The sequence below is a fragment of the Arachis ipaensis genome, chromosome B5, assembly GCF_059453495.1.
Source record: "Arachis ipaensis isolate K30076 ecotype BB chromosome B5, ASM5945349v1, whole genome shotgun sequence".
Taxonomy (NCBI): Eukaryota; Viridiplantae; Streptophyta; class Magnoliopsida; order Fabales; family Fabaceae; genus Arachis; species Arachis ipaensis.
The window spans coordinates 142585979-142599298 of record NC_142440.1 but is presented as its reverse complement, the minus strand read 5'-3'; the positions used below and the strand labels follow the sequence as shown (position 1 = coordinate 142599298).

Sequence of the window (13320 nt, the reverse complement as noted above, 5' to 3'; positions counted from 1 at the left end):
AGTTTGTGCTAACGTAATTTATGTTTGGCAATCTTTATGTCAAAATGGATTATAGTAAAATAAATGTTTGGATTATACTATTCAAAATCACTTTTAGATGAAAAATTACTAAAAGAGACATCAATTAAAATAATTTTGAATATTATTCTATTATTTTACTTTAGATATTTGAATAAATCTTATTAATTCATTTTATAATAAAGTTAATATTTACTTACTAAATTAAAGTAACATATAAAAATTGATAAAATATATTTTAATACATAAAAACACTAATAAATATTAAATTAAAAGATAAAACACTAATAAAATACATAAAAAATAATATCTTATACAAAATTAGTACATAAGAACACTATTATTTCTACTACACGTGAATATGTGATTAATAATTTGATAAAGTATAATAAAATATAAAGGATAATAAAATATAAAACGAGAACTCACGTAAATAAAAAATGATAAAAATTTTATAAAACCAATAATATATGTGATATGAATAACAGAAATATAATAAAAGATAAAAAAAAATTATATGAACTATATCAAATAAAAAAAATAAAATAAACTTCGTATAAGATATAAATATAGTGCATAAAAAAGAAAAAAATAGAATTCATGTGAACAAGAAATAATAAGAATATCATAAAAAATTAATAACATACCTGAGAGATTAGAACACTAAAAAAAATATAAAAAAAAAGTCAATGATAAAAATAAATAAAAAATAAAAAAGAACAAAGTCAAATAAAAATAAAAAAGACATTTTACATATTAAACATAAAGAATAGTAAATAATAAAACATTTCATATGAACTAAAAAAAATAAGAAATAAAAATATAAAAGGGAGTACTATACATTTTATAATATTAAACAAAAAAATATTTTATAATTTATTTTAGTGTCATTAGTACTTTTTAATTTAGTATCATTTTGGACTATAAATTTTTATTATTTATTACTCTTTTGTTACTTATAATTAGTATATAATAAAAACAAAAATAAAGTACAGTAAGAAGTGCAATAAAAATAAAAAAAAATTCATACAAACATAGTATATAATAATCACAACCAACAAGATATAACATATATTATATGAATAAAAAAATTATAATAAAAAATAAATAAAATTTATATAAATAAAATCAAATAAAAAATAAAAAATTTTATACACAACATAAATATAATACAATAAAGGATATAAAAAAATAATTTATATAAACAAAAAATAATAAAAATTTCATAAAAATTAATAAAAAAAATTTATATCGATAATAGTTGTCATATAAATAAAAAAATATAATAAAAATATAACAATAGAAAATTAAAAAAATAACATCAGAATACTAAAAAATTGATATGAAAAATATTTATCATATAAATAAAAAATACAGTAAAAAACATAAAAATTAAAATATAAAAGAAAGAACTAAAAATAATAAAAAAATTAACATCTTTACCTTGATAGTGATGAAAATAAATCTGAAAAAAAAAATTGTAACCAAGAACATACATATAGAAAAGAATATACACATAACTACTGTGAAATTATGTAGTTATGTGTATCTTTTTTATAGAAGAGATGAAAGGTACAGTTGGTAGATATGGAATAAATTTTTTACTTAATTCCTTCCTCCAACTATAATTAATCTTCCCAACGTAAACGCAGAAGCTTGAAATTTTAGCTTCACGTGAACGTACGTTCAGAGGTAAAAATACTTTTAGGTTAGGGATTCCAAAAAGTTGCCAAACATGACAATGAGACGTTTAAGCTATGAAACACGGATTCTCCTATGGTGCCGGCATATCCGTGTCGGACACGAATCCGACACCGACACTCGACGGATACTTCAAACGAGCGTATCGGTGGCGTGTCTTCTTGCGGTGCAGAATTTTGGTGAAGTTGTCACGAATCCGAACGAGTACGACCTGATTTTGTGGTTTTATGGCCCAATTAACCGATTTTTTTTAATTTTAAAATATTTTAAAATAAAAACAAATCAAAATTTAAATTTAAAAATAAAATAATTAATAGAAACAGAGTTGATGACAATAGTCCAGATCTGAGTGAGGTTTCATATTTATCTTTAGATGAACCAAACATAGAAGCTGTGGTATTTGCGGATGATGGACTTGGAGGAGAAGAAATTGATACATTTTCTGTTAGCGAGATGGCAAGAGTAGATTAAAATTTTTTATTTTTTTAATAATTGCATAATTTTTAGACTTTTTTATGCAACTATATTTCTTCTTATATTTACAATATGATATTTTATTAATTTAATATATTATTTAAATTTTAATTCACAACGTATCCTAAACGTGTCGTATCCAATATTTTATAAAAAGAAAGTCTCGACGTATCCGTGTCGTGTCCTGTCCGTATCGCGTGTCGTATCGGTGCTTCCTAGCGTTTAAGACGCTCAAATGGGCTTTTCTATTCCCCAACGTAAACCCAAAGACACCCTTAGTTTGTAAAAAAATTAATTAAGTAATTTGTCCTATTTATTACTATTAATTGTCCTTTAATTTTTTTTTTTTCAATTGCACTAGCTACATGTATTATTTCTAATTAGACATTATATTGATTTACAATTAGTTTAGAAGTTGTAATATTGTATTATTCATATAGGGGTACTATTTATGCATTAGGCTGTTGAGACCAAAATTTTGGCCTGTTATTATTATCTTTTTTTTAAAGATAGTAAACTTCATTAATTGAATAATGTAGAGACATGTGTCCACTTTATTATTATCACTAGATGAAAAGCTGAAAATAATAAGAAAATAAAAAAACATTATCTACAAAATTTAATATGAATGAGCCTATTATTATTATTGGCTATATTTTTAAGTATTTAACTCTATAGTCACAATGGATCTATCTTGATATATAAGATTTTTTATTGAAATAAAATAAATTATTTCTTTAAATTCACTTTTTTCACTTTAATTTTATAATATGAGTTTTTATTTTTTTGATATTTAAGGCAAATTCGCTGCAACTCCGTCAAATTTCTATGTTTTAATAGAATTCGCCTTATCTTCGACAAATTTCAATATTCTTTTTCATAAATATTAGATTGGGTGAAGAAAAAATAGTTAACAAATTAACAATGACAACCATTATCATAGTCTTTAGAGTACATAAGAGTACATATTAATAAGTTGTATTTTTTTTTAAGAATAGTAATTTTTTTAATTTATAATTAAAAAAATCCTGATTAAATATAACTTATTCCTATATACTTCTGTATTTTTGAAATAAAGATAATAATTGTCATTAACGCCACGACAAAATTATTCTAATGTATTTTTTGTAATTTACCAAAACCCAAAATTTAATAATTTCATAATATATTTCAAAAACTAAAATAGATGCTAAAACATGTTTACCTTGTGTGGTCCATTCTATTTGTAGTACTACACTAACAGTCTTACTAGTTACTAGTGAACAAATATTGAACGCTCTTATGTTTTTCAAAATGGCGGGATCTCAAAATTTGAATAATTTTTATTTTGGCGAACCAAACAGTTTCAATATTTCAGGTGATAGGGATTGTGAGGTTCAGGTTTCTTGTCTCACGTTACCCCTTTGGACTAATGAGTAATGACTACTTAGTACTTAGTAATCACATTTTTTTTATTCAAGCATTTTAAAATTTACATCCCCCAACTGCATAAACAACTCTTAAACAATGGCTATTCCCTAAATTTTAGACGGTTACCTTTGATTTGGTTAAACAATAGTATTATCTAAGTTTATATCAAAACATCTAAAGTTTTATTTTAAAAATTTAGGTTACCCTTATATATACATATGGCAAATTTTACAGTGTCTATAATTTTAGTGTCGAATTTGTCAAACTTATCTTGTATGATATATATATATATATATATATATATTTTGAAAATATTTTCTCAATGCAAATTGCAAACCAGACTTAGCTAAGGTGTGCTTTTGAAAATATTAAAATTTAAATTTTTATTTAACTTTTTATAATATCTTCTAAGAGTGCCTTAACAAGTGTTTTGACCAAATTTATTTATTTAACAACAAACTTATTGGTCACATATGAATGTAATTTCTTTTATAAATTTGATTAAAAATATATGTTGAGGAAGAAAAAAGAAAAGTTTTTTATTAAAAATTTATGTTTTATATTTTTAATACATTTTTAAATATTAAATAGATGAAGAAACATAAAAAAACTATTATTTTTAGTATTTTTAACAAATACTACTTAAATAAATCGGAATGAATATTGGAGTAAATACATTATAAAAATGGGAATCACATTATTATTTTCCTAAATTCATATGTTACCTAATTTTTCCCAAAATCGGTTTATTTTCTCAATGCAAATTTTATGATTTATCACTGTGATCAACCACTTAATGAAAATTTAAATCATTGAAAGCCAAAAACATTCAGGTAATCATGCTAGTGCTACACTAGGAAAAAGAGCTTGAAGTCTCATCTTCTCATTAAGATGCAGGAAGCAATTAAGTAGAAACAAGTGTCTACCCATAAATGCCGAAAGTTGAAAATGCAAAGACACAACAAAGGAAAAAGAAGAAGAAGAAGAAGAAGCCAAATTGAAAAGAAAGGGGCGAAAGTGCAAACCCCGGACTGCAAATCCGGAGAACAGAGCAATCGATGGGGGAAATAATTGAAATTTGGAAGAAAAATAAAAAAAGAGAGAGAAAATATGATGAGATGAGATGAGATGAGGAAAACGACAGATTTGGCCCACGTCAGGTATCTAATCCTAAGCAAAGAGGGGGGAAAAGAGATAAGCGTTTAGGATAGTAATCAACGGGTAGGATGAGTTCCCAATGGAAATAATAAATCATCGGCAATAAATCAGAACCGTCCAAATTACACAGATCGAAATAAACTTAAAATAAAAACCCTTGATTTTGCTCCCTAATTTGTTTTTGTTACTTTCTTCTTCAGCCTCCTTCTCCATCTTCTCCATTTCTCAATTCCCAATTTCCACCCCCACACACACTCCATTTTACAACAAAACCACCTACCCTTCACTCTCTCTCTGTAATAAAAATCTCATTTTCTCTCTCTTTCTCTCTCTACAATTTTTTTCTTTCTTTTTTCTCTCTCTGCCGTAAATCCACCCCTTCCATCTCCAATTTTCGAATCTACCCCTCCCTTTCTCTCTCCATGGACCCATCCTCGATCCCTCCACCAGCAGGTCCGGCCACCAACACCCTCCCCATGCCAACCATCCCCGCCACCGTGCCCTTCCTCCAGGAGCCGAACAACCACTCTCCTCCGCCGCCGGCCACCACCGGAACGAACGCTGCTCCCAGCCACCCTCCCTACGCCGAGGTCAGCTGAATTTCGCTAATTCCTCAAAGCAAAACCCTGGGTCCGGTCCTCTAACGGTTTTGATATTGTTATTGTTGTTGTTGCAGATGATATACACGGCAATCGAAGCGCTGAAGGAGAAAGAGGGTTCGAGCAAGAGAGCGATAGCGAAGTACATAGAGCAAGTGTACAAGGAGCAGTTACCACCAACTCACTCGACTTTGCTCACTCACCACCTCAACCGACTCAAGAACAACGGCATGCTTCAAATGGTCAAGAAATCATATAAGCTTCCTAGATCTGCTGACGCTACCGACCCTAACCCCTCTCCTTCTGGGTCCTCCAGGCCCAGGGGCCGCCCTCGTAAGGCCCAGATTCAGCCCCAGCCCCAATCACAGCTCCCCCAGCTTGAGGCACAGCCTCAGCCACAGCTGGCTGGGAATGTTAATGTTAATGTCCCTCAGCAGCAGCAGAATGCTGAGCCTGTGTGGGCCGCGCTAGGGCTTGCAGATGAGCCTGCGGTGCAGCCTGGCTCGGAGCTGAAGAAGAGGCCAGGTCGTCCGAAGAAGAATGAGGTTGCACCAGGTGCTGCGGAGACGCCAAATCCAAGCCTGGCTGTTGCTACGCCGGGTCGGAGAGGGCGTCCTCCGGGCTCGAAGAACTCGAAGAGGAAGCCTGGTCGTCCTCCGAAGGCTTCGCCTGCTGGTGGTCCAGCTGCTGCTGCTGTGGCGGATGCTGCGGCTTCTGGCGGGCCTAAGAGGCGTCCGGGCCGACCGGCCAAGAATCAGCAAGTGGCGACTCCTGTTACGTTTGCTGCTGTTTCTGATCCAGACGCCGCTGTGACTGCATTGCCGCCGGCTCCCGTGGTTGTGCCTGCCGGTGGTGTTCCTGTTGGGTCTCCCAGGGCCAGGGGACGCCCGAAGAGGATTCTTGGTGATGCTGTCACGGGGGCTATAATTCCTGTTGCTGTCGGTGCCACTGGCCGCGAAAGGGGCCGCGGACGTGGACGCGGACGCGGTCACGGCTTCGGTACCTTCGGACGTGGACGTGGTCGCGGGCGTGGAAGGCCAGTTGGCCGCCCGAGGAAGGTGATGTGTTTTTCTTGCTGTGTTGACATGAATCCTTTTTAGTCTCTGTGATTTTTCTGTTTTTTTGCATTGTTTGAGTAGTTAAGGCATTGTGTTTGTGTTAAATTTATGAGCTATATTTGGAGTAAAGTTTGGATTTTTAGGATATTTATGCTTTAAATTCTGTACTGGATTGGTTGCGTAAATAGTATTTAGTACAATATCTTCTTTGACTTTTATAAATGTCTTATGTTTCAATTTTGGGGGATGTTTTGAGGGGATTTTTACCTGGAATTGAAAATGATTTATTTTCTGGTTTTTCTAACTAGTGAAGTTTGGAGAAAAAGAAAAATAAAGATTTGTAAATTTCTTGGTTACAAGTTATATTTTGTTATTAATTGTGTACAGCTTACTATTGTTTGTTTTAATTTCGTTTATTTATCATTAGAACTTTATTTAGAAAAAAGAAAATTGTAAATGATTTTTAGAAGACATGCATAATTTCATTCCTTTGAAATTATGCGGTCTGAAATTTGGAATGAAATTATGCATAATTTCAGTCTAAAAAGAACGCAAAAGTTCTATATGAAACTTTGTTGATTTAAAATTGTTTTTTTTTTCCAAGATGGTTTATATTCGATCTTTTGATTTGAAATGTTTTGGTTATTTATATGTTTTTCTCTGTATTTTATATTTTAAACTTCAGCTGTATGAGCTGCAAAGTTTGTGTTTTTTAGGGATGAGTAAAATATTTGTTCCGGACTTTGTTTTACAATAAGCACTTATTTCCTAATTCTCAATGATTAAAGCTAAAACATTTGTTTTCCTAATTCCAAAAGGAACTACAAGTCAATCAGATATATTAATTCTCAATGAGTTTTGAATTCTGTTTTTCTTTTTGGGGGACTTGCATGGAATTGAAGTAGAGAATGATATTTCCTCATAATCATGATCCTAATTCAAAATAAAGTTAAATATTTTGAAAACGTAAAAGCCAGTCATTTATTTATTGCCTATTTTTTGTGTTTTTTGTGTTTATACTTTTAGTCAATTGTTTACAACTATTTTGTTATTAAAAACATTCTGGTTTTAGTACCAAGATACATTTTTGAATATACTCCTGCATTCCTGCAGTTTTACTTTATTTCTTTCATTCTTTGGTGATGTTCACTTTGAAGGTGATTTTGGCCAAAAGTGTTGTGGTAATATGTCTGTGTAAAAGATTTGAATTTTTTTTTAACTTACAAGTTTAATGTCTATAACTATTGTCAAGTTAATTTAACATGACCGAATTATGCAGTTTGAATTAAGGAACTTTTTTTTATACATAAGTTTTACTGGTTGTGTTGAGTTGAATTGTTTTAATTACTTTATTTATTCATTTTTGTTATACATTTTTCTCTGCTCCTTTCTTTTTGAGTTTGTGGAAATTGTTTGTAATCGTATTTTTCACACTTTCTGTTTCATCATTTTCGTGGATAGGGAACAATCTTTTTATAGTTGCTAATGTTTTTCTTTCTCAGTTCAAGCAATTGTTCTAAGATATGCTAAATTTAACGAATTTATTTCTTGTGAATTTGTGTTTTGGATAATTTAAAATAAATCAGTATCAGACTCATTCTGTGAGTAATATTTGTTTTTTTCTCTAAATCAGTCTAATTAGTATTTGACTTTAATGTTTCTTTTGGAGAAATAATTACCTAGAATTACAAAATGGACAGGGAGGGTTAATCCCCCCCTCCCCCCCCCCCCCTTATTTTTTTTTTTTTCAAGACTCAATTTGAAACAAATAAAATTGCTTTCTCAATTTATGGATTTAGCTCTCTTTTCCCTCACTTTTTTGTTTTTTCCTTTCTTGTTTCTTTTCACTGAATTATGTTGACTGATAAAATTAATATTACATTCCAAAATCAGTTTTCATTCTTTTTATATAAGACATGCTGTAGTTTTATTTTTGGTTGGTAAACTTTCATTTGAAGGTTATCGTTACCGCAAGGTATATCTGTTAAAAAATGCTTGTTGACCTGCATAATTTCATTAATTTGATAGAAAATTCTGCTGTTTGGAAAAAGAAATGAATGGTTAATAGAAAAGTATGTTGAAGGTTGATGTTTGAAATTACTTTTATTCTCTATATAATTGGGAAAAAAAAATTTCTGTTATATGTGCTGAAATGTTTAATTTACCTTATTGTTACTTTTATACTTTTCATTTTTAGGTTTATGATGCTTATTCAGTTTTTGTTTGCATATTATGTTGCATTGCCAATATACTTTTTATTGTTAAGAGTTATTATATCTGTGTTATGATTTATGAGTTAAAAACATGAAATGCGTGAATTATCAATTTACTTAATTATTCTTGCTTGTTCTAACTTTTCTGTGTTTCTGTGTTTCTTTTTTTTTTTTTTTTAGGGTGGAGGGAATTAGGATGTTGTGGAGATTATTCTTGTTTGCATATTATGCTTTCCAAAGTTATTACTTTTCTGTTGAATTGAAATACTTGAGTTAAAGAAATTGTTCTTAATTTTGTATTTATTGTATCAGTTTATTGCCAATATACATACTTAAGTTTTTAGTGTTATAAAGTTGAAATGTTTGATTTGCTTTGTTTTTGTTAGCTGTCCTTTTAGTTTTGGGTTTCTGATTTTGTAAATCTTGGCCTTGTGAAAATTTCTATTGCATTATTTTTTGTGCTAGTATTATTTCTATTGCTTCTGTGTCATGAATTGGAATGTTTGAATTGCCTTGTTGTTATTACCCTCTCTCTCTCTCTCTCTCTCTCTCTCTCTCTCTCTCTCTCTCTCCCCCTCTCCCTCTCCCTCCCTCTCTCTCTCTCTCTCTCTCTCTCTCTCTCTCTCTCAGGTTTATTTATTTTTATAAATTGTTCTTGTCTGCATAATACACCTATATTGGATAATTTTTTATTGACAATATACTTAAGTTATTATTTCTGTGTTATGAGTTGAGATACTAGAATTACTTTATTATTGATACTTGTCCTAGATGTTTCATATTATATTGTATAAGTTATATTGCTAATACAGTTATCAAATAGTTTCTTTGTTATACTTGTTGGGCGTTTATTTCTTGTTACAGTTTTTATTTCTGTCCATACTAATACAAATTTGAATTAATTATTATCTGACCTACTTTCTTTTCTGGTTTTCTGAATTTGTAGAAACTTTTCTTGTTGTATATGCATAATTTTTTATTGCCAATATACTTTCCAAAGTGACTGTGTTTTGACTTGAAATGTTTGATTTATTTTGCTCGGTTTTCTAAATTTATAAAAAATGTTGTTGCATATATAAGCCAACTTTTTTTTGAAACTTCCCTTTTATCCTAAATTGAAATCCTAAATGCTAATCATCAAATTTTAACCCTAAAAAAATACATTTACAATAAAAAATTGATTAAGTTTTGCTAACTAAAAGTTGATTTTCTATACTTATTCATTGTGATATTATTGTTACGTTTCCCCTTATTTCATTGTGATATAAAGTAATTATTTCTTGTTTTCATATGTTGAGAATCAATTTTACAGCCAATATACTTTCTTTCGAAAGTTATTATTTGTTTCACGTTGAAATACTTATGCTTTATTGTTGGCTGGGAAATGGTTGGTCTTCCAAGGTTTTTTTTCTTCTCCTTTTTCTGTTTGTAGAAATTGCTCTTGCGACATATTCATTGCAATATGCTTACTGCCAAGTTCTTTAAGTTATTATTTCTGTATTGTAACATGAAATGCTTGAATTATTTTGTTGGTATTGCCTGCTCTTCCTTTCTTCCTTCTTCCCCCTTCCCCCTTCCCCCTTCCCCCTCCTTATTTAATATTTACGGAAATTGTTCTTGTTTATATATTACAGTGCATTAGTTTTATTGACAATATAGTTGTTAAAATTATGTTTGTGTTGTATTTGTTGGAGTTTTTATTTCTGTGTAGAAATGTATGGATTACTTTTATTGTTTTCTGTCCAACCTTTTCTCGTTTTCTAAATTTATGGAAATTGTTCTTGTTGCTAATCACGTTTTTCTTCTTTTTCATTATTTTTATTACCAACAAAAAACTTATTTGTGTGATGAGTTGAACTACGTGAATTACCTTATTATTGTTGTTTATGGGCAATTATGTCAGTTTTTATTTCTGTGTGATACTTGGTAAATATTTTATTTTGGTAAATATTTTATTTCTGTTGTATAAGTGCAAATTTTGAATTACTTCAGTGGGTGTTAAAATTATTACTATCATCCTCTCAATTATTACGTTTCTTGTCAAATAGATTTTTCTTTAATTGATATTGTGGGTATTTTAGAAATTAAAAATTTATACTCAATAATATGTATAAAAAAAAAAAAAATCATATTTGTAATTTATTACTGTGTATTAAAAAAAGTTCCAATCATCTTTTGTACTAAATAGGCAAGCTTTGTGTAATATTTAGGTATAACATTTCAGAGAATATAATTTCTTGAAGAGTAATGCTAAGGAATTAACTTTTTTAAATCAATATCATCTAATTTTTTTAAAAATTACTTCGCTAATTTTAAATTTCTGACACTAAATCATAAACTTTTGGCAGTAAATTCTAAATTCTAAATTCTTAAAAGAATAAGAATTTTTAGAATTAAAATAGAAAATTGACTAATATTGACTAATTAAAAATTAGTTCCGAGGACTTTTTCTTTTTCGAAACATGTTTTTTTTAACTTTGAAACAAGCGCACCATTGCTTACTGTTTACCAGCCTTTACCTTTGTTATTTTTGGTTTTATTTTTTATTTTATTTTTTTTGTTGTTGGGGGGGGGGGTGGGGTGGGGGGTTTTGATGCATATGTATAGATTGGTTCTTTCATATGCGTTGCAGCATTTTTATTACCAAATAGCTTCTAGTTTTACTTTTTAATTATTACTATAGTTGAAATAGTTGAATTACTTTATTATTGACTTATTGTTATGTGTCCTATGCTTTTTTTTTATTTTTATTTTTTTTTATTTTTGGTTACTTTTAACATTAACTCAAAAACATTAGCTAAAAGACCAAAACTTTTTTTTCTTGTCCAATTAGTTTATTATTGTTACCTGGCCTAGGCCTTATGTTTTTGCCATTTCTAAAATTTGAATTTAAAGACTAAAATACTTATCATTTTGATAACTTTTTTTTTCTTGTACAATTAGTTTATTATGATGTCGATAAAAGTAGATTACTAGACACGTTAGTACTTATTAAAGGTTGTGTGTACATGTATCATAGTGCATCATGTTTTGGCAGGCAAGTTTTTTATACCTTAATTTCTATTGCCAATATAGTTATTCAAGTATGAGTTAAAATCCGAATTACCTTGTTATTCTTACGCTGCCATACTTTTTTCTTTCTTTCCACCCCCGGATCATTTTTATTGCCAATATAGTCCCCCCCCCTCTTTTTTTTTTTTTTTTTTTTCCTCTTACCCCCCCTCTCTCTCTCTCTCTCTCTCTCTGGTGTTTTTGTAGTTAACGAAATTGTTTGTTTCCATACTTTTTACTGGATAATTTTTGTTGCAAATATGCTTTCTTAATTACATATTTTATTTGCTTTTTGTTTTTGTTTTATCCTTTTTTGGGGTTAAGTTTCTATATATTTTTCTTATTTGCATATATTCATTTGCATTACTTTTGGTGGGATAGGATATAATATTGGCGGGTACTTCACAAAATGTTCAAAATGAAGATCTCCGGAGGAAGCTTGAACACTTCGTAAGTTTGAGCATTCCTTGTCTTTTTATTTATTTATTGTTTAGGCTGCGTACATTATATCCTTTGGGTGTGGCCTTTCCTGGAATCTTGCGTGCGTTAGCGCACGATGCTTGTGTATTGCAGGCTGTCCTTTTATTTATTTATTATTTTAAAAAAAACTACATTTTCACATTTATGATGGTTCATTCTCCCTTGAATAATTTTGCAGCAAGCAAAAGTGAAGGAATCTCTGGCAGTGCTTAGGCCTTACTTCAACCATGAAAGTCCAGTGACTGCACTTGCAGCACTCCAAGAATTGGATGTACTGGGAACTATGGACCTCAATGCACCCCTAAGGGATGAAACTATTCCTCAACAACCACAGCAGCAGCTGCCTCTGCAGCAGCAGCCGCCACCAATGCAGCCGTCGCCATCACCACCGCCGCCTCAACAGCAGCATCAACAGCACCAGCAGCTGCCACAACCACAGCTCATGTTCCCACAGCAATTCCACCAGTTTAACCTGCCGCAGTTCCAGCAGCCACCGCAGTATCAGCACCAACACCAGCCCCCACCCCAGCAGCAACTGTTCCATCCATAGGGATTCCGGCAGAAGCTAGGAACAATGACGTGATCCTAGACCTAAATTTGATTGTGAAACAACTTGTACAAGTGTTTGTTTAACAAGGCATATTATGAGGGTAATAGATTCGTAAATCAAGTAGGGAACTTAGTAGTACTGATTTTTGTGTTTGTTGTTGTGCATCTTTCTAGATTGACCATCCTCTTCAAGTAATATTTTAGATTTTAGAGTACTGATGATTCTGTTATTCAAGTAATATTTGTTTGACTTTGACACCTTACTGGAGTTACATTATTCTCATGCTTATGTTGGGTACCATTTTAAAGCTCTTAGTCTGATCTCTATCCCTCCCACTTTCTTCTTTTTCTATGCTCTTTTCTATTATTATTTAGTAGTAGTGGTGGTATTTCTTTCATATGATATAGTTTTATAATCGTAGTTTCAAAATTAAAATATAAGTTGAAAACAATTAATTATTCCAATTTATTTTATGGCATGGGTAAATATAAACTTAAGCTATATTTCATTGAACCTTATTAAAATTCAGTGTGTTTATTATGTCATAATAGATTTATTTTTCTTACTGTTAGTTAAAATTAAACAAGTTCTAAAAATCGAATTTGAGA

At 30.4% G+C, this 13320-nt stretch overlaps 1 protein-coding gene across 1 annotated transcript; it reads left to right on the top strand.

Moving 5' to 3' along the window:
• The first annotated feature begins 4394 nt into the window (after positions 1-4394).
• LOC107644220 (uncharacterized) lies at positions 4395-13019 on the top strand. Its single transcript, XM_088487079.1, has 4 exons — positions 4395-5351; positions 5438-6418; positions 12064-12132; positions 12341-13019. Exons 1-4 carry the CDS (start codon positions 5184-5186, stop codon positions 12710-12712), a joined length of 1590 nt encoding a protein of 529 aa, XP_088343205.1. The 5' UTR covers positions 4395-5183; the 3' UTR covers positions 12713-13019.
• The last annotated feature ends 301 nt before the right edge of the window (positions 13020-13320 follow it).

Excerpts from the sequence above, each read along its gene's own strand:
- LOC107644220 (XM_088487079.1), top strand. The coding sequence starts at position 5,184 with ATGGACCCATCCTCGATCCCTCCACCAGCAGGTCCGGCCACCAACACC. Across the intron at positions 5,352-5,437 it reads GCCACCCTCCCTACGCCGAG|ATGATATACACGGCAATCGA; the intron begins GTCAGCTGAATT and ends TTGTTGTTGCAG. Across the intron at positions 12,133-12,340 it reads GGAGGAAGCTTGAACACTTC|CAAGCAAAAGTGAAGGAATC; the intron begins GTAAGTTTGAGC and ends ATAATTTTGCAG.